The sequence below is a fragment of the Tachypleus tridentatus genome, chromosome 6 (assembly GCF_004210375.1).
Source record: "Tachypleus tridentatus isolate NWPU-2018 chromosome 6, ASM421037v1, whole genome shotgun sequence".
Lineage (NCBI taxonomy): Eukaryota > Metazoa > Arthropoda > Merostomata > Xiphosura > Limulidae > Tachypleus > Tachypleus tridentatus.
Window position 1 is genome coordinate 161,516,493 of NC_134830.1, and position 22,469 is coordinate 161,538,961.

The following is a 22,469-nucleotide window of genomic DNA, read 5'->3' on the forward strand; positions in this document are numbered from 1 at the left end:
ACTTTCTTTTGTCCCACTCTGTAGGTGAGTTATGTCTCAGTCTTAATTTGATAAAATTAGGAAAGATTTTATTCAATCCGGTCAGTGTCTCATCAATATTAATAAAACACACATATACACACACACACACAATAAAGTGCACGAAAAAAAACACCAACATAAAAATAACGCTAACTTGCTGTGAAAACTAAATTACGTTAAAATCACGACAAAAGTGAATCTCGGTGAATCGGACAAAACAGGCTTAAAGTAACTAACTATGCAATAAATATGACATTGACCATTATGACCATTTAGGAAGATTACCCTATAAATATAGCCGAATATAAATAGTTTTATTGTTTAAAATAAACCAAAAATAAATAATTGTATTATTTAAAATACGCCCGAAATCAATAATTGTATTATTTAAAATAAACCCGAAATAAATAACTGTATTATTTAAAATAAATCCAAAATAAATAATTGTATTATTTAAAATAAATCCAAAATAAATAACTGTATTATTTAAAATAAATCCAAAATAAATAATTGTATTATTTAAAATAAATCCAAAATAAATAACTGTATTATTTAAAATAAACCCAGAATAAATAACTGTAATATTGAAAATAAACCCGAAATGAATAATTGTATTATTTAAAATAAACCCGAAATAAATGATTAATTTTTACAACGAAACAGAGATGACTAGTTACTGGCAAGTAATATTAAAAATTATTCATAACATTAGCGCCTTCCTACATTGGCACAGAGATATGTCTGCGGACTGACACCGCTAGAAACTGGGTTTCGATACCCGCGGTTGGCAGAGCATAGATAGCCAATTGTGTAGCTTTGTGCTTAATTTCAAACAATCAATCAGAACATAAGTTTTTTACCAGAGAATGTTAAAGTCATTATTGCTAGTTATTGATTGGTTGATTAGGTGCATAAATTACACTATGTAACACAAATTTTGTTCCTGGATAGTATGTGTTATTTCTTAATTGCTTATGTTGTAAAAGTACAGAAAACGGCCATTATTCCCTTCAAACTTTGCTTTTGTGACCTGGATAATAAATTTTATAAATTAACCTATTTTCTACGTAAAAACGTATAAATTTGCACATTTTCATTTACATAAGGTCTGAATGAAACAACATATGAATCAAGATTTACATGTATTTATACTAAAGTTATACAAAAATGTTTAGAAGTGAGTAGTTTTTCGAGATTTACGACTGTAATGTAAATCACTTTCACATATCAGCCTCCAAATATAGTCTCCTATCATGTTTTCGTTATACGTTCCCAGGTCACTAAAGCAAAGTTCGAAGAGAAAAATAGGTTTTTTCTATTTATTTAGGAAATAACACTTTGTGCCCAGGAACAAAAAAAGTAAAAATGTTGTTACGTTATATTTCAAAGTAAAAATCGTAACTGGTTTGTCTCTAATATACAGTTTATTGTTTTAGAATTGAAAACTATCAACTTTAAAGACATTTTATGCGCACGTGTTGTAAATGGTAAGGTTTTAGACCCCCTAGGATTCTGACATAGCTGTTCCTAACTTTGAATTAATAATGAGAGCGGAGTCAGAGAGACAGCAGCACCTGCTGTCACGAGGATTTTATCCGATTCCTTAAACCGAATAACAAGATTAATTGTTACTTCTATAAAGCATCGATAGCTGAAACAGCAATGTGTGTGTGTTAAGTGAAATCTACGTTTCAATACCAGAACTTTGCAACATGCAGCCCTATACGATGACCACTAGGATTCGCCCAGCTAAGAAAAGAAATACAGAAATAAGTGCCCAGCATGGCCAGGTGGGTTAACGCGTTCGACTCGTAATCCGAGGGTCGCGAGTTCGAATCCCCGTCGCACCAAACATGCTCGCCCTTTCAGCCGTGGGGGCGTTATAATGGTACGGCAATCCCACTATTCGTTGATAAAAAAGTTGCCCAAGAGTTGGCGGTGGGTGGTGATGACTAGCTGCCTTCCATCTAGTCTTACACTGCTAAATTAGGTACGGCTAGCGCAGATAGCCCTCGTGTAGCATTGCGCGACATTCCGAAACAAACAAACAGAAATAAGTAGGAGCATACACTAGCAAAATACGATTCGCCGGGTCTCAATCCAGTATTTAAAACGTAACTGTAACACAAATTTTGTAATGACTGTAGTGATTGTATCTAATATCAAGGGGCAACCCTGCCCAACTCTTTACTCTTGTCATACAAAGAAGCTGGTCGTAGCCTAGTGGCTAGAAGGCCTGATTGTAAATCCAAGGTTGCTTGTCTGCATACTGTTGCCACAAAAATGCGTTTCACAGTTTATGGTTGTGGGTTTCTTATGAGAGTGACAGTCACTTCCCAATATTTGATTAAGTGTGGCCCAGGAGGTGGTGGTGGGTTCTATCGATTGACTGCCTTTCCTCCTGTTTATCAATTCAAAACTATAGCCAACTCTTGAGCTACTCTTTTACCAACGAAGAGTGGGATTGATTGTCACATTATAACGCCCCACGACTAAAAGAGCGAACATGTTTGGTGGTACGGGGATTCGAACCTGTGACCCTCAGCTTGCAGGTAGAGTGCCCTTACCACCTAGTCGTAATTGTCTTATAAACAATTTTCACAGTTTCGTCTACTCCAACAAAATATACACATAAACCATAAAATAATAGTCGAACTCTGTGTTATTTGCCCTCTGCTAGTACAGCGGTAGGTCTACGGATTTACAACACTAAAATCAGGGGTTCGATTCCCCTCGGTGGGCTCGGTAGGTAGCCCGATGTGGCTTTGCTGTAAGAAAAACACACATCATGTTATTTTGGCTGTCAGTTAAAGAAAATCAATGTATTCGATTTGATAATCCAAGGTTTATTTTCAGTTTTGTTTTGTTTTTTGTTTACAATATAAGTCAAGAAAAAAATTCGAATATATTTTTCTATTAAAATGATATTTTCTAAAATCCAAAATTTGGAATTTTTAGTCTGAAAGGCACCAGAAATGGCAAATCACAGACTTCAAAGTTCGAGGGAAAAAAAACGTTCCTAAATTTTGAACCATAGAGCGATCAACCAGTCAACAGCATTCCATAACTACATAACTGTCCAACCACACAGCAGGATGGTATGTTTCGGTTATAAAACACTAATTTATATTCTTGAAGTTATTAACTATGTCCAATATATTTAGTAAGGATGGGAAAAAAATGATATACTTTCGGCTTAAGGTTTTCCTCGCTCGGCAGCAAGTCTGAGGACTTATAATACTAAAACATCGGGTTTCTATACCTGCGATGACTACAGTACAGATGGCCCGTTGTGTATCTTTGTGTTCAATGACAAACATCGTTAGATGTTAGTTGGAGAGTGACCAAGTAGGTTCACAAAAATTGAAAACGTTACGCGCGTGTTGAGAGATAAATCGCAGCTCGAGCTCTGGACATTCTAATTCATAACCTGACATACTTAACACTAACTCACACTTGACCTTTAACATTTAGGATGATACTGGATATTCTGTTGTTAAAGTTATTAGCTCTGCCAATTGTGTTGAGGGAAAAATGGAAAAAAATATTTTAATATATTGTCAGCTGTAGCTTTCTCTGACTCAAACGAAACTCTGAGGGATTGTAACACTAAAAAATCAGGTTTCTATATCTGACGTAACTACAGCACAGATAGCCTATTCTGTAGATTTGTGCTTAATAACGAATAAGGTCTACATAACTCTTGACGTTTTATTTAGGCCCGGCATGACCAAGCGTGTTAAGGCGAGCGAGTCGTAATCTGAGGGTCGCGGGTTCGCATCCCCGTCGCGCCAAACATGCTCGCCCCTTTTAGCTGTGGGGGTGTTATAATGTTATAGTCAATCACATTATTCGTTGGTAAAAGAGTTGCCCAAGAGTTGGCGGTGGGTGGTGATGACTAGTTACCTTCCCTCTAGTCTTACCCTGCTAAATTAGGGATGGCTAGCACAGATTGCCCTCGAGTAACTTTGTGCGAAGTTCAAAAACAAACAAACGTTTTATTTAAGGGACCGTTTTACACACCAACAGTAACACATTTCTATTCTGATTCAAAGTATTTTAACACTTGTTAAAATAGATTCGAAAAGAAATAATTAACAATATTTTCACGCTCGTAGTTAGCTGAGGAAACACTGAATGCGATATGGACACGACATCCGATGTTCTACCATTAGAAAGCCCTGCATTCGAGTGAGAAAATACTACCATATTGAAAACACTAATCCGTGTAATAATGCTAAACACTGTTTTAAAGCATGCAATGTCGTGCGTACATTCGATTGTTTCCACTGGGGAAGGGCTTGGCTTAACAGTTAATGTACCTGTGTAATGAATCCGAGGAATCATGGTTTGTGTTCCATCTTCGCTGTATGAATGACTATCAAATTCCAGTTGGTCAGCAGTATGTTTATTGATCCACAATGGTAGGGCCCGGCATGACCAAGCGTGTTAAGGCGTGCGACTCGTAATCTGAGGGTCGCGGGTTCGCATCCCTGTCGCGCCAAACATGCTCGCCCTCCCAGGCGTGGGGGCGTTATAATGTGACGACCAATCCCACTATTCGTTGGTAAATGAGTAGCCCAAGAGTTGGCGGTGGGTGGTGATGACTAGGTGCCTTCCCTCTAGTCTTACACTGCTAAATTAGGGACGGCTAGCACAGATAGCCCTCGAGTAGCTTTGTGCGAAATTCCAAAAAACAAACAAACAAACAATCCACAATTGTAAAATCTGGTGTTTCGCTCTCAGGGGTGGAATTGGGAACGGCTAGCGCGGATAGCCCTCGTGTAGCTTTGCATGAAATTCAGAAACAACCTAATTTTTTCACGTAATTTTTTTCTTCGTAATTCTCACGTACTAGACTAATGTTACTAAACATCCACATGTAAAGAAAATTCCCCAAGACGGATCCCCTCAATAAAAAGTTTATAAACATAACTCGGTCAAAAAGAAAACTATCAATTGTTTATTTGTTTTGAATTTCGCGCAGAGCTACACGAGGTCTATCTGCGCTAGCCGTCCCTAATTTAACAGTGTAAGACTAGAGGGAAGGCAGCTAGTCATCACCACCCACCGCTAACTCTTGGGCTACCCTTTTTACAAAAGAATAGTGGGATTGACCGTAACATTATAAAGTTCCCATGACTGAAAGGGCGAGCCTTTTGGTGTGATGGGAATTTGAACCTGCGACCCTCAGATTGAAAGTCAAGCTCCCTGACTAACTGACCATTCCGGGCCCAAAGCTATCCAGCACCTATTCTTTGAAACCAAAAGACACTAAATCCGCACAAGTCCATAAGAAACATGGTTATAACATCACCTTGTTCTTTAATAAGAGTATATCATGAAATTTATGTACATAAATATATTTTCTATTGTCATAGAATCTGTATTTACATTTAATCAATTGTTTTTCTTTTCCGTAAGAGGAAAAGGATGAATATATTGTAAATGTATTACTTTGAGGTCCCTAGTGTAACGTCCCAAAAGTGAAAACACAGACCTGCGAATACAAACTTCTTAAAAGTTGCTTTGGTTTTAATAACGGATTTTCCTTTTTTTTTTTCTATCGCGTGAGGAATTTCTACAAATCTGGAAGAAGAAAAAATAGCAAATTATTATTTCATTGGATGTTATCATTTGGAATTAAGTACGTGGGATATCTGTGCTCTGCCCACCACGGGCATCGAAACCCGGTTTTTAGCAGTGGGAGTCCCCAAACATACTGCTGTGTCACTGGGGGACTGTTATTTCGTTTATTACAATGGAGATTTTTTATTATTAAGTTTTTATATTTAGGTTCAGGCAAATCGATAAAACTCTCACGTCGCGATTAATCTAGAGAAATTTATAGCCAGTGGTTGTCAACATTTCAAGCTTAAGATAACGTGATGTGATTTCAGTGTGAAAGTACATATGACCTTTTGTAAAAAAATCTGTACGTGATTGAGAAAAAAATGGATGTTATTGTAGAACATGCAAATAGTTCAAAACAACAATGCCATTGCAGGCCAACACTTTTCACTCAGCCCTTGTGCTCATATTTTAACCGATATCAAACTGTTAGCACAATCTGCAACTGTAATTCACATTTATATAGTATATATTCTCTTAATTAAGCATAACATATACGATTATTTGCCTATTATATATAAAAGAAGTCGTATAGATAAAACATACAGACTCATCCAGGACTGGATTTGTATAAGAACGCTCTATTTGTTAGCAGTTGCATTACTGTTTATTGAATTGTTCTGTTTGATTGTCTGTCATTGTTTTTTCAAATACAAACTTTTATTTCGTAGATTCGTCATTTATTGATCGATCTGAGATCTAATTATAGTTTTGAACTCAGAAGATCAAATCATTTCGATTTATACACTTGACTGTATAATTAGATTACTCTAATCTTGCTTAAAATAATCTGAATTTGAGGGTGGTCTGGTAGAGATGCTGATGAGTAATAAAATCGAACTTGGTATATACGCATCCCACGCTTGGTATTACTGGAGGAAAATGTATTGTAGATTACCTTACTCTAGTCCTGTCTAAAATAATTTCAAGAGCCGCGGCTACTGAAGATTTCTTTTTTGTTTTTTTTTTATTATGACAAAATATTATTGATTCGTATTTTTAATATACACGAACACACACATACAAATGTAAATAATATGTACAAAAATACATCTGTACTACTGTTTCTGCCTTATTATTTTACCGAATATACCACAACTCGCTCAATGTGGTATGCTCAATTTTTCGTTTATTATAATACCTTCTCCACCCCACCCCCTCAAAAAAAAAAACACAACAACAACGTACCACTTTTGACTAAATACTATTTCACCAAGATTGGCGCCAATATTTTAGGTTTCAGAAACTGAACCTGATAGCGTAACTCGATGAACAACTGGTAATTTCTGACTAGTTGAGAGTTCACGGCTGGCGACACACATAATGATGGATGTGGATCGAAGTGCGCCCCCTAGGGATCGCTGTCTGGCCAGCAGAATAATAACAAACCACGGCAGTCTTTAGAGAGGAAGTAAAGAGAGAAAGCTAGGGAAGGAAGTTGGAAATTATCGAGACTACGTAGCAGTGGATATTAGCTTTGACGGAAAAAAAATATCCAGTAACGTATTGTTGTTATTTAATATTAACCAAGGAAAACTTGTGGAAATTCAAACGTATGATTTACTATCTCAATTTTCTTTCCGACAGGAAACCCACTTATTTTTTTTTTCTAATTCTTCTTGCACTTGTAGTTTTCTAATGACCACCGATTTTCTTAAACTTGGCATGAAGTACTATAATGACCTTGAGCAGTTTTTGTCAGAAGAAAGGGTTAAATTGGTCTGTCTGGAAGGAACAGGCGCTTCAACGCGCAGAGACGCATTCAGTGTATTCGGCCTATTAGTGACGTGGTTATAACTGTGGGATTTCCAGCTGTTCTAATCGCTTTTTAAAATATTATGCATTGCACTGTAACGTTCTCAGCATGGTTTGTGTGCGTGTTTTGTGCTTTCAGTTGTTAACGTAATTAAAATACAATATCAACTGAAGAATAAATAACATACACAAAAGTGAACTCTGTCAAAACGAGTTGAAATTACGGCAATGATAATCATTGACATACTTCGAACATAATATACGTTTTCAATCTTTGTTACTTTCCATGTAAAATCCGTAGTCGGACTTCTATTAACTTTGTATATTTTGTTATAGTCCATATGAAATATAAGATAAGGCGTAACTATCATAACATTGTTATAAATCCACGCAAATATTTAACTAGGCCTAACTATTATAACTGTAGTAAATCTACAAGAAATCTACAATCAGGGTTAACTTAAAAAACGAACAAACTATTAAAGGCAATACTATAAATCGCTTTACAGCCACTTGAGGGCAAAACATTTCCTGAGGTATTGTTTTATATCGTATGTTATTTGAACAGTTCTTTCGGTCAGATTTATATACATTTATAAATGTAATCGTGTTTTGATTTGTCGTTACCCGGAACCGAATGTGACTTCTAATGAAACAATTCGGTGCTGAATCGTCCGCTTGAAGTTGCGGTAAGGAAACAGTTTTAAATGATACCACTGTTTATTCACGTAGAAGACTGAAACAGTTTTAAATGATATTACTATTTATTCACGTAGAAGACTGAAACAGTTTTAAATGATATCACTGTTTATTCCAATAGAAGACTGAAACAGTTTTAAATGATATTACTGTCTATTCCAATAGAAGACTGAAACAGTTTTAAATGATATCACTGTTTATTCCAATAGAAGACTGAAACAGTTTTAAATGATACCACTGTTTATTCAAATAGAAGACTGAAACAGTTTTAAATGATATCACTGTTTGTTCCAATGGAAGACTGAAACAGTTTTAAATATCACTGTTTATTCCAGTAGAAGACTGAAACAGTTTTAAATGATACCACTGTTTATTCCAATAGAAGACTGAAACAGTTTTAAATGATATCACTGTTTATTCCAATAGAAGACTGAAACAGTTTTAAATGATACCACTGTTTATTCCAATAGAAGACTGAAACAGTTTTAAATGATATCACTGTTTATTCCAATGGAAGACTGAAACAGTTTTAAATGATACCACTGTTTACTCCAATGGAAGACTGAAACAGATTTAAATGATATCACTGTTTATTCCAATAGAAGACTGAAACAGTTTTAAATTATATTACTGTTTATTTCAATAGAAGACTGAAATAGTTTTAAATGATATCACTGTTTATTCTAAAGTAAATCGGAACCTCTGATTTTGATTCAGTTACTCCCCAAATATCCTAGAATATTTCTTTGTCGTGTTTTTGATACAATGTATGTAGTTGTATGGAAAGAATAGGACAAGATGTGTTTTCCTTTACATCTTTCTCCAACATATCATCCATAAAATAGTTTTGTGAACATTAAAATCGATTTAAAAGACATAGTTCTAACTCTTCAATAGTTTGGAGTAAGATGTCAAAATGCTTTGTTTTAAAGTTTTTGCAAATGGCCACACAAAGGGTTGTCTATGTACAGTTATACTCAACTGTGGACGGATGAACAATAGAAAAGGTAGCTACTTAATAGCACGCACAGCATGTTAGGGGGAATTCGAACCCGTGGACTTCAGATTGGAAGTCAAGCACCTTAACTGCCTGATCATACCGGGCACTGAATGACTAATAAAGTGTGAAGACTTCTAAAGCTAAAATTCATGTTTTGATGCACGTGGTGAACACACACATTGTATAGCTTTTTGTTTATGCAACAATAAATTCTTATAGCACAACCTGTCCTCAAACCAAAAATCACCAAAGTCGATAAGTACGAATTAAATAAAATATTGTAATATATATAACATATTCAAGTAAACTATAGTATATGTTCTTTATATTTGATATGCATTTTACTTGTTTGAAATCATACTATGCTTTCAAATGTGTCATTTTATCGAAAATAGTATTCCAATATAATAAAGTTATTTTACCCCGACTTGTTATGCAAATGTTATCAAAATTCTAAAAATAAAACCCGCTATAAACATGATTTGTATCACTTCTACGGAGCGTTGTGTTTGCAAAATGAGGGTTGTATTGTTGCCTTAACATTCAATGACGTAAAACAGCGTTTCTTATTTCTGTGCTTCGTGTGTGTGTGTGTAAAAAAAACGCCCCGACATGGCCAGTTGGGTTAAGGCGTTTGAATCCCCTTCGCACCAAACATGCTCCCCCTTTCAGCCGTGGGAGCGTTATAATGTGACGGTCAATCCCTCTATTCGTTGGTAAAAGAGTAGCTCCAGAGTTGGCGGTGGGTGGTGATGACTAGCTGCCTTCCCTCTAGTCTTACACTGCGAAATTAGGGACGGCTATCGCAGATAGCCCTCGTGTAGCTTTGCGCGAAATTAAAGAACAAATCGTATAAAAAATCTTTGGGGAGTTTAATCATATGGTGAGTTAGATCACTGTTGGCAATACGAGTTCTTTTATAGAACTCCAGGTCTATTTTTCAAAGATCGATACAAATGAAAATGAAAACATGTCTTGTAATGTTAAAAGTTATATTCTTTATAACTCCCTCTGTGAGACTGCAGTGTTCAAATATTTATAATTTTCAAAGGTATTAATAACAAATAAAAGAAATCGACATGTTTCTACTGTTATTTTAAGAAATTTACAAATTCACGTACACGTGCAGAATTAATTGCTTATCACCCGCTCCAAAAATATATACCTCTTCGGTTACACAAAGTTAAAAACCTTTTCTAAAAATAAATCTTCGCTCTGGAATATCATCTGCTGTGGTATTGATTCCCATATTAGATTGAAGTATCAAACTCTGCTTCTAATTATAGTTGCTACTGTTTATAGGCAAGAAAGTTAGGAATGTAGTTTTGTCTATTGTTTCTGGCTTGTCATTTTCTTTTCGTTGCTGTTGTTTCGTTTCATATTAGTTGGAACGATTACAAACTTCTTTCGAATTATTGACAAATGAGGTCACGTGAAAAACTTGTCACTGCGCACATGTGTAGACTTTTATTTCGATTTTATGTTGTACAACGGCCGAGGTTGGTGAGACATCATCGTTTGGTTTGGTTTGTTTTACATTTCGCGCAAAGCTACACGAGAGCTATCTGCGTTAGCCGTCCCTAATTTAGCAGTGTAAGACTAGAGGAAAGGCAGCTAGTCATCACCACCCACCGCCAACTCTTGGGCTACTCTTTTACCAACAAATAGTGAGAGTGACCGTCACATATAACGCCCCGACGGCTGAAAAGGCGAACATGTTTGATGTGACGAGGATTCGAACCCCTGGCCCTCGGATTACGAGTCGAGTGCCTTAACCACCTGTTTACAAGAAGTTTACAATAATAAAATTTATTCTTGTGTTTTGAGCACCCTTGTTTTCATATTTTTTAGGTGTTATGGGATTCACACATCAGCAATGATCACAAACAGTTTACAATAAGACAAGCCTTACAGTTTACTACCAATCAAATACCTTTTACGGGATCTGAAAACACAAGGCCAGGTGGCTAGGGGACATTTGACTTGCTTTTTGTGAGGGCCGATGGTATGAATCCCTATTCCTCCAGCTGTGGGGGCGTTATGATGGTATGAACAATCCCACTATTCGTTTGTGAAAGAGTAGACCGAGAGTAGGCAGTGGGTGGTAATGACCATCTTTCTTCTTTCTGGCCTTTCACTTCTAAATTAGGGCCTAACTTTGTGCGAAATTCAAACCAATCGATTTTTAGGTTTATATCAGAAAGTTTAGTTTTGAGTTTAGTGGAAATATTTACGATGTGAAATGTATGTTTTTAAATATGTAAAGCGTTATGGGTCTAATCTTTTCAATGATATTACAACATTAGTGGGTGTGTAGACGAAACAAGAAGATATAAACTGACACATAGGTTAGGCATTATGCCGTAACAATGAACTATTTGTTTTTTGTCTTAAAATTTCGTGTGCCTAAGAGACTAGCTAGCCAGTAGCAACCCCAGCGAACTCTTGGTTACTCTTATCTGATCGAAAAGTGGTATTTGACCGTAATTTTTGGGTAGCACTCGAGATTCTGAAGCACGGAGTGCATTTAGCTGTGACAGGTCAAATATAATCCACGAATACTAGTATCTAAGCTTTGGAAATGCTAACCACTTAGCTATGTCCGCTTACCTATTCAACTGAAACGCGCGTGTAGGCAGTGAAAGATTTTTTCCTTTTGTTTTGTTTTTAAGAATTAATTGAAATACACTAAAGTCAATTGCATTTGCAATATAATTCATTTTGTTTCTAAATGGAAACTTCACCTGGAAGTCTCTGACGCATTCTATAATATCGCTCATTTTGTTTTGTATATATGATCTCTGACGAGCATGTACAATCAACTCACGTATTTAATGTACAGTGATACAAAATGTAAAAGAAAGTTTTATATGCATTATAATAAAAACGTTCATTTCTGGCGTACGTGACGTGTACATCTGTTTTAGTAAGTATTACATATACAGATCCATTTTCCAAAACAAAAACTGCTGTCGTACAGAAAGTATACAATGAAGGTTTCATACCATCATTACAATAAAATAATCTCGTACCCCCAAACAATAACGTTTTCATAATCTATGTATGAAATGTTTGGAAGGTCCAAACAATACTGTTTAGGATTCAAGTGAGAAAGCTTCAAACAGTAAAGTCATAGAGATCTGTTATTTGAAAGCTATAAACAGTACTATTGTAAGTTTAATACTGTGACACAATGAGTGTGAATGTTAAACAGTACTGTTGTAAGTTTAATACTGTGACACTATAAGTGTGAATGTTAAATAGTACTGTTGTAAGTTTAATAGTGTGACACAATAAGTGTGAATGTTAAATAGTACTGTTGTAAGTTTAATACTGTGACACTATAAGTGTGAATGTTAAACAGCACTGTTGTAAGTTTAATACTGTGACACTATAAGTGTGAATGTTAAATAGTACTGTTGTAAGTTTAATAGTGTGACACAATAAGTGTGAATGTTAAATAGTACTGTTGTAAGTTTAATACTGTGACACTATAAGTGTGAATGATAAATAGTACTGTTGTGAGTTTAATACTGTGACACTATAAGTGTGAATGTTAAATAGTACTGTTGTAAGTTTAATACTGTGACACTATAAGTGTGAATGATAAATAGTACTGTTGTAAGTTTAATACTGTGACACTATAAGTGTGAATGATAAATAGTACTGTTGTGAGTTTAATACTGTGACACTATAAGTGTGAATGTTAAATAGTACTGTTGTAAGTTTAATACTGTGACACTATAAGTGTGAATGATAAATAGTACTGTTGTAAGTTTAATACTGTGACACTATAAGTGTGAATGTTAAATAGTACTGTTGTAAGTTTAATACTGTGACACTATAAGTGTGAATGTTAAATAGTACTGTTGTGAGTTTAATACTGTGAGACTCTAAGTGTGAAAGCTAAATAGAACTGTTACAAGGTTCTAAGTGAAAGCTCCAAACTGTGTCATTGCAAAGACGTAGATGTGGGAAACTCTTAACAGTACTATGGGTGTGATAGAATACATTAAAATTTCTATCAGTGCAGTAAAGTCAAAGGTACACACCTCCATACATTTGTTTTGGAGAATAGAATGTGTAAGCTCTAAGCTGTAGCGTAGTTTAAAGCTACAGGTATAAAAACTCCAAACAGTAGCACTGTAGTAAGACATATCGTGTAGCCTTCTAACATTACTACGAGTAAGGTTCGATCTCAAGTTACGTTGGTAAGGTTCAAGGGGTGAAAAATCCAAACAGTAACATGGTATGGCTCAGGGTTCAAACAATCTTGACTCAGTTTAACTGTCATTAAGTTAATTACAGTGTCCAAAGTATTCCATATTGTTCACGAAGCGTAGCTAGATCTCAAAGAAAGCATCTGGATGCTTCACTCAAGTGAAGAGCCATTGGAATGATGGAAACAGGTCAAGCAAAACGAAAGAAGGCGAATCGAGTACAATGCGTCATTATCAGAATGTGGAACTCTTTCCAAACCAATGGTGTAGTTGTATGAGTAACGATATTTGAAGCAATATTTTAACAGTCAGGTAATAGGAATATACTCACTTCCAAGATGGCGAAACCGGATACATCAACCTTATTTTCATACAAACATATAACGCACATGGCGGTAATAGAAGTATGAGAGAAGAGGAATAAATACCATGGATGTATTCACTTCTGCATCCAAATGAGTGATAGCATTAATACCACACATTATAGGAATCATATCCTGCAACCCTATTTCATACAATATACGGTGCAATGTGGTACATCTTGATCCTAAAGTACGATACTACTGTTCACAAATGATTCCAAGAAGATGAGATGGATCAAACAGAGCAGCTTGCATGATCAGCAATTTTGATTTCATCAAGCAGGAATAGAATTCTCTTAATAGATACAGCCCTTCCTGTCCAGACATTAAGGACAGTTCTTACAGAGAATGCCTGATGTAATACCAACACTGAATATAAAAACGCCACATCTGCCTTTACTATTGAAGAAAAGTACACGAGTACACTGAATCACTAATTAAAGACGTTTCGGATCATCCCGTCATTGACCGTCATATTATAATGCTCCACGGCTGAAAAGGCGAGCATGATTGGTGGGACGGGAAATCGAACCCGTGACACTCAGGTTGCGAGTCAAGCGCCCCAATCGCCTGTCCATGCCAGGGCCCTCAAATAGTGAAACACTCAAAATACTGTTGAAGTAACGTGAAAAAACAATATATTTTGTTTTGTAGAATAAAATATTTTTATTTCAGACTCATGTACAATTTCAAATCCATTCTACATGTCTCCACGCTTCAACAATAAATAAAGTAATTATTGTGTGAAACAAACCAATGTTGTTTAATATTAGTTATAATTTTACAAAAGTAATCAACAGACGGTGAATATTTTATAGAAACTGAAAATGTGAAAGCTCCAATCAGTATATCTTTATATCTATCTATTATCTAACTATCTATATCTATCTATCTATCACTCTATATATATATAGTGAAATTGAATAATTACAGGCAGTGAAGGGTGATATAGGTGTGGGACGTTGTGGGTTTCAGCACCCATATCTTACTTTCCTAATTTCTAATCTTATGTGAGGGTAGTGAATTGGAGGTTAAGACTGATGGGCGGTGTATCCTCATCGCAATGTGGGCCCTACTTCCTCAGTCACCTCCAAAACCAAGGATACATTTTATAATCCCACGTTGTAGCTTGTACCCCAGGAATTGTTTTTTAAATTGCAGCATATTTTGTCTAATTTTAATGTATTTTGCTTATGGCTTACCAAAGCTAGCGTGGAAAATATTAACACTGCGAATTCGACGTTACTGGATAGTAACTGCACAACTTTGTTTTTGCTTATAATCCATGTCACAGTCTCAGAATTCTTCATATGCACAGTCTTCGCAAGTTCTAAGAAATGCACAATTATTTATCAAACAACCCGTAACGTATGCGAAGCATCCCCATGGTAACCTAACCTGACGTGAAATGTACATGTTTATACAATACGAACTGTGCCGCCTGGCCCCGGCATGGTCAGGTGGTGAGGGCGCTCGACTCGTAATCTGAGGGTCGCGGGTTCGAATCCCCGTCTCACCAAACATGCTCGCCCTTTCAGCCGTGGGGGCGTTATTATGTCACAGTCAATCCTACTATAATGTCAATAGTAATTCGTTGGTAAAAGAGTAGCCCATGAGTTGGTGGTGGGTGGTGAAGACTAGCTGCTTTTCCTCTAGTATTACACTGCTAAATTAAGGACGGCTAGTACAGATAGCGCTCGTGTAGCTTTGCGCGAAATTCAAAAACAAATAAACTGTACTGTCTATTTTCTATACATAAAATACAACTAAATGGTTCCTTCTATTCAGCTAGAAGCGATACATTTATAAACTAATAAAATGCCCGTCTTATACGTTTACAAAGTGATTTTCAATAAACTTAAGCCTGAATAAGGTGCAGGCTTGTAAGCGATATTTTTAATGTTTTGGCAGATAGGTGGCGCAAAGCCAAATATGCCATGCTGAAACTTATCGATAATGAACAAACATTTTTGAAAAAAATTAAAAGAGGATATAATAATGTATGCTTCAGTTTAAACCCTCACTAATTGAAACTGAGCCTTGGCTCATCCCGCTTCACGCTGAGGCCTCACTAATTGAAATTGAGCCTTGGTTCAACCCGCTTCACGCAGAGGCCTCACTAATTGAAATTGAGTCTTGGTTCATCCCGCTTCACGCCTAGGCCTCACTAATTGAAACTGAGCCTTGGTTCATCCCGCTTCACGCCGAGGCCTCACTAATTGAAATTGAGTCTTGGTTCATCACGCCTCACGCCGAGGCCTCACTAATTGAAACTGAGCCTTGGTTCATCCCGCCTCACGCCGAGGCCTCACTAATTGAAACTGAGCCTTGGTTCATCCCGCTTCACGCCGAGGCCTCACTAATTGAAACTGAGCCCTGGTTCATCCCGCTTCACGCCAAAGTCTCACTAATTGTATGTTTGAGGCTTAGCGAACTGGTCTAGATCATCCAATCTTGCAATTTAAATAAATACAGTATTTATACACGTGACATTGTAACTCTAACAATTAAGTAACTATAGCTGTATATATATATAGGAATATATGACACACTTGAAGCTATATAACACTTTTTATTTTCTTTTGGCACGCCACCTGAAATCGTATCTGCTATCCCTTTTTAGCGCAGATATCCCTCGCGAAATTGAAACACGAAAACAAACTAACTATCCCTTTTACCGATGTTAGCGTCCCAAGCTTGAATCCACAGTCTGATGTGCTAATTACCTGGCTGCACTAAGCCCCATACATTTTGATTAAACTTATGCACTAAATGTTATGTACTAAATTTAACACATTGGACTCTACACAATAGAAAAAGAAAATAATTACCTCACAATAACGATACAATGAAACAAACGGAATAAAAAACAAGATTTGGCTTTATAATAGTGGTACAATATGGAATAAACTCAGAACGCTGGACATTTTTCATTATAAAAAACAGGACGTGACTCGAGATTAATGGTTAATAAAATGTGAAATGAACTAAGAATAGTGGACATTTCATTATCAAAATATATAATTATTATTTAGGATCTTACTTGAAATTGCGGTCATCAAAGCAGTACCACTTGGAAGTTTGGCGTCTTCGAGTGAAGCCTAACAGACGACAGACATAGCATATTTCTGTCGTTTAATTAGTACCAACAATTCCAGATTGCCAAATTATTCAAAATGAAAGAAGATCTTGAACAAAATGAGTTCAAGATTCATCAGTACATCAGGAGGGAATACAATACAATTCTTACCTTGTTCCTGTCCTACATCATCAGGGAATACAATACAATTCTTACTTAGTTCCTGTCCTACATCAGCAGGAAATACAATACAATTCTTACTTAGTTCCTGTCCTACGTCAGCAGGGAATACAATGCAATTCTTACTTAGTTCCTGTCCTACATCAGCAGTGAATACAATGCAATTCTTACTTAATTCCTGTCCTACATCAGCAGGGAACACAATACAATTCTTACCTAGTTCCTGTCCTATATCACCAGGGAACACAATACAATTCTTACCTAGTTCCTGTCCTATATCACCAGGGAATACAATACAATTCTTACTTAGTTCCTGTCCTACATCAGCAGGGAATACAATGCAATTCTTACTTAGTTCCTGTCCTACATCAGCAGGGAATACAATGCAATTCTTACTTAGTTCCTGTCCTACATCAGCAGGGAATACAATGCAATTCTTACTTAGTTCCTGTCCTACATCAGCAGTGAATACAATACAATTCTACTTAGTTCCTGTCCTACATCAGCAGGAAACACAATACAATTCTTACCTAGTTCCTGTCCTACATCAGCAGGGAATACAATGCAATTCTTACTTAGTTCCTGTCCTACATCAGCAGGGAATACAATACAATTCTTACTTAGTTCCTGTCCTACATCAGCAGGGAACACAATACAATTCTTACCTAGTTCCTGTCCTATATCAGCAGGGAATACAATGTAATTCTTACTTAGTTCCTGTCCTACATCAGCAGGGAATACAATGCAATTTTTATTTAGTTCCTGTCCTACATCAGCAGGGAATACAATGCAATTCTTACTTAGTTCCTGTCCTACATCAGCAGGGAATACAATACAATTCTTACTTAGTTCCTGTCCTACATCAGCAGGGAATACAATGTAATTCTTACTTAGTTCCTGTCCTACATCAGCAGGGAATACAATGCAATTTTTATTTAGTTCCTGTCCTACATCAGCAGGGAATACAATGCAATTCTTACTTAGTTCCTGTCCTACATCAGCAGGGAATACAATACAATTCTTACTTAGTTCCTGTCCTACATCAGCAGGGAATACAATACAATTCTTACTTAGTTCCTGTCCTACATTAGCAGGGAATACAATACAATTCTACTTAGTTCCTGTCCTACATCAGCAGGGAATACAATACAATTCTTACTTAGTTCCTGTCTTACATCAGCAGGGAATACAATACAATTCTTACTTTGTTCTTGTCCGTCCTTCTAATGAAAACTTAGGAACTGGAACAACATTCATTAAACATTATCTGGTTGGTAGGTTGCCAATTATAACAAACGACTCGGCTGCGATAGGTAACTTGTTAAATCTATTCCTGTCCAAAGATTGAGAACAGTTTGAAAGTAAGAAACACCAGTAAAGAAAAAAAACAACACCCGAAATACCCCAAGTTAATCAATGCGTTAACAAGACTGACGTTTGTTCGACTTTAGGAAGATGTATATTGAATCGGGAATTTTCCCTGACTAATGTTTTACTGTTGTCACTATAATTTATTTATATCTATCACATTTTTACTATGTTTTCCCACAGATATCTGTTTGCATTTTTCGTGATCTTATTTCATTTGTTTCAAAATACCACTAAACTTTCTGCTCTTAGGATATTTTAAAACTATGTGTTTAAACACTTGAGCGTGTGATATACGTCACATAAACCTTTCAAATATTAGTGGAATGATTTGAAAGGGCTGACAAAACAGTATTCTGTTCTAATACAGCATTGAAACTAGGTCCCTCTCTTTAGTTCATACTAATAGTCTACAACCCTAATAAAGATAGGCCATTTTTACTTAAAAGCGGTGGCGTTTTGTCCAGTGGGGTATTTAGGTGGGGGCTAAAGGGAGCTTAGCCCCAGCGTCCATGGTCTTAATAGTGACCTATTGATAATTGTATTCTATGTAAAATATACATAAAATGTAGGGTCCACATGAATTATTAGCCTCTGGGTCCACACAACCTTAAATCTGCCGCTGGTTTTATCCTTTTGTTTATAATACGAGTATGCTAAGCCCCCTGGTTTTATTCTTTTGTTTATAATACGAGTATGCTAAGCCCCCGATGAAGACAGACCATCAGCAAAAAGAGTGAGGACTTTATATATTTTTTCTTTACAAAGAAGATCTGCGCTGAATTGTCTACACGTTCATAAATAAACAATTATTCACCTATTAAAGGGTTTTTAAATCCTCCTTTCATCATTGAAAATGATTAAAAAACACATTAAATGATGTATACAAATTACTGCTATAATAGGCCTAAGTGTATTTTTTGACCTGCAGTTCAAGCTGTGTTGGTGAGCCTTATATGGCGAAACTGCAGTCCAAAACAGTGGGGTTCGGCCAGCGAAAGAAAACATAAGCTCTCTACGTCATAGATTCTTCTTTCAATTTTACCTTTAGTGAAACTGGAAGAGAAGTCTGTAGCACATATATTACTCTCTACCTGGTGCACTACGTAATAAAATTAAATACGATTGGTAAATACCAATAAGATGACTTATGATAGAAAAAATGGATATTATGAAAGTTCTGCAATTAGTTAAATCATGATGTTTGTCTAAGGCCCAAAGATATTCATCTCTGTCTGTTAAACATGAGACAAACTTGTTCATATTCTGGTAAAACCTTCTAGACAATAAAACAATTCCGGACATGACAATACGAATAAAAGTTAAACACACTATATCTCGATTACATGAAACGTCATTGTGATTTTATATACAATACATACGTGATATGTATCTCAATGTTAAAACCATTAAGCTTAGCCGAAATCAGCTGAAGCTGTCTTATAATATTTTTTTTTGCACCGTGGGCCTGTCAATGCTTTTGTTTTCAACGCATACTGATTTGTAAGTTTGTACTCAAAACGCAAATTTATACCGTATTACGCAAGATGTCTTAAGTGCCTACCCTTTCTCTGTGACAACTCACACTTCGCTTTTGTTTTACAGATTATTACATCACGAAAAAGGAAGGCCGTAAGTTTAAGGTTTCTGTGCCATGGGGAATATGGACATTCATTTCAAGCAAGAAGACATGGAATTGTTGAATGTTTGTTATTATTATACCACTATTGAAATAGTTCTACAATATACTTCTTGAATGACCTGTATAAAAAAGTTTAGATAAAAATTAAGGCTCTTAAAACATCATAAAATCAAATATAATAAATTAAAGAAAACGTAAAACAGAAAAATGATAAAAACTCCCACTCACCTGGGGACACATTTTACACTGGTACTTTCGCCCTGTTCCATTGTTGGCAGAGCTGCTGGTGTTCATAGAACCAGGATGTTTGGAGACCGCATTGATTGGTTGTGGAACAACCAGCATGGAACCACTAGAACTGGGACTGGATACTGGTGGGCTGCCGCCGTTTCCATGACTACTATACATACTGTGCATCTGTGGGGATTCCATCGGGGGTGAACGTCCCTCATCCAATGTGGTACCTGGGCCTGAAAGGAAAAAAAAAGTAATCCATTTGAAATACATCAGGGATTTAAATCCGTTCTACAAACACAGGGACATTGACAATAAGTAGTATCAGAATACTCTTTATTAGAGTAAAAACAATGGAAGCAAAATATAATGCTATGTGATGTCATTGCACAATTTCTTGACTATTTTGCGAAGCATAATCTCCACTTTTCTGCATCTTCTATTGCGATTTACTTTCTTCTGAGCAAACTGTATGTGGTTTTAATAACATCTCCTTTCGAATATCCTTAAGGAATTCTTGGGAGAGCAGAGGTCTAAAAAGCTGTGAACTGTTTTTAAAACATTCGAATTTGTACCCACTTCTCCTCTTTAAAAAAATGGATCGTCTACAATGTTCAATAAGAAACTCCTCTTCCGCGAGTCCTCCTAAGTTATAATGCTGTGGTTTAAATCTCAGGAGTAAAATTACTTTGAATAATAGGCTTAGAATTTAGCTGCCATTGCATTACAGAAACTGTTTCAGGGCAAGTGAGTGTCAAAGAAAGGGAATATTAAAATACAAACGCACTTTACTTTATTATATCATTACACATATTTACCAAGATTAGATTGGATTTCTTACTTTTATGTTTCCTGAATTGTCATCACTAGAGTGACAACTAAGTGGTCTACGGGCTTACACAGCTTGAAACCCGGTTTCGATACCTGCGGTGGAAAGAGCACACATAGCCCATTACGTAGCTTTGCTGTTAATTCCAAATAAACAAATACTAAACCATCAGCTAAGCCCAAAGTGGAAACGTTAGGCTTACCAATGCGGATAACTTTCACATTTTGTATGTTTTCAGTGTTCATTGATAATTACTTTAGCAAACTGGCATATTAAAAACTGGTAACTTTAAAAATCTAATGTATAATTAGATCATAATATAATAGTATTATAACACTTAATAAATAACATATATATATATATATATATATACTCTTCAAAAAAAGAAACGCAAAAGGGATATTTTTGTTATTTTAAAGAGAAATATATGTAATAACGTTACAAGCTTAGAGTATGTGATGTTACACGTGTTAAGGCACTGATTGTCAAACCAAAATGACAATAAAAGTTGTGCACTTTGAAAACGGAGGAAAACATCTGATTTTTCGGCAAAACGCATGCGTATCCAATAAATTTGTTTGAGAGATCTGCATGTTCTGCAAGTGCAACATGTGTAAAATCCCTATAAAAGTGACGGGTTCTCGGTTTCCATAGCTCAGTGTTAAGCCATCGACACGCAATACAGTTATGCCAAGACTGACTGAAACACGACGCAACAACGCCATTGGTCGGTTGGAAGCAGGAGAATCTCGAACAGATGTTGCCAGAGCTGTAAATGTCCACCCAAGCACCATCACGAGGCTATGGAATCGTCACCAACAACATGGATGAACTCGTGACCATCCACGATCTGGCAGACCTCGTGTGAAAACGCCCGCACAAGATCGCTACATCCGGTTACGTCACCTTCGGGATAGGACCACCACTGCGACGTCTACTGCCTTAACAGACCTTTTGCACATTCGAGAGAATCTTACGGCTCAACGATACGTCGACGAGATTCTTTGGCCCCATGTGCAACCCATCATGGTGAACGTCAACGACGTTTTTCAACATGACAACGCCAGTCCTCACACAGCCCGACTCACCACTGTCTTCTTGAAACACCACAACATCAACGTTCTTTCCTGGCCCTCCAGATCCCCAGATTTAATCCCATCGAACATCTTTGGGACGATTTGGACGGACGTCTGCGACGGCGACAACCTCAACCGCAGACTCTACCTCAGCTTGCAGCAGCTTTGCAGGCTGAGTGGACAGCCATTCCACAGGATGTGATTTGTCATCTCATCGCTTCCATGGGCAGGAGATGCCAATGCAAGCAGTTATTGATGCTCACGGGGGGCATACTCGTTATTGACGTTGAATGACGTTAAACTTTAGTTAGTGAGCGTGGACTTCGCCTTTGCAAACTTTGGATGTTCAGCAGTGAATGTGCAAAGTTTCACA

General features: G+C 36.5%; 1 protein-coding gene across 14 annotated transcripts in view; it reads right to left on the bottom strand.

Annotated features, from left to right (window-relative positions):
• The window catches only part of LOC143254306 (uncharacterized), a 269,977-nt gene that overhangs the window by 73,730 nt on the left and 173,778 nt on the right, over positions 1-22,469 (bottom strand). For all 14 annotated transcript variants that reach the window (XM_076509269.1, XM_076509262.1, XM_076509258.1 and 11 more), the window contains one exon: positions 20,186-20,427. In XM_076509269.1, the coding sequence (XP_076365384.1) occupies positions 20,186-20,427 (242 nt within the window). The remainder of the gene's footprint in view (positions 1-20,185; positions 20,428-22,469) is intronic.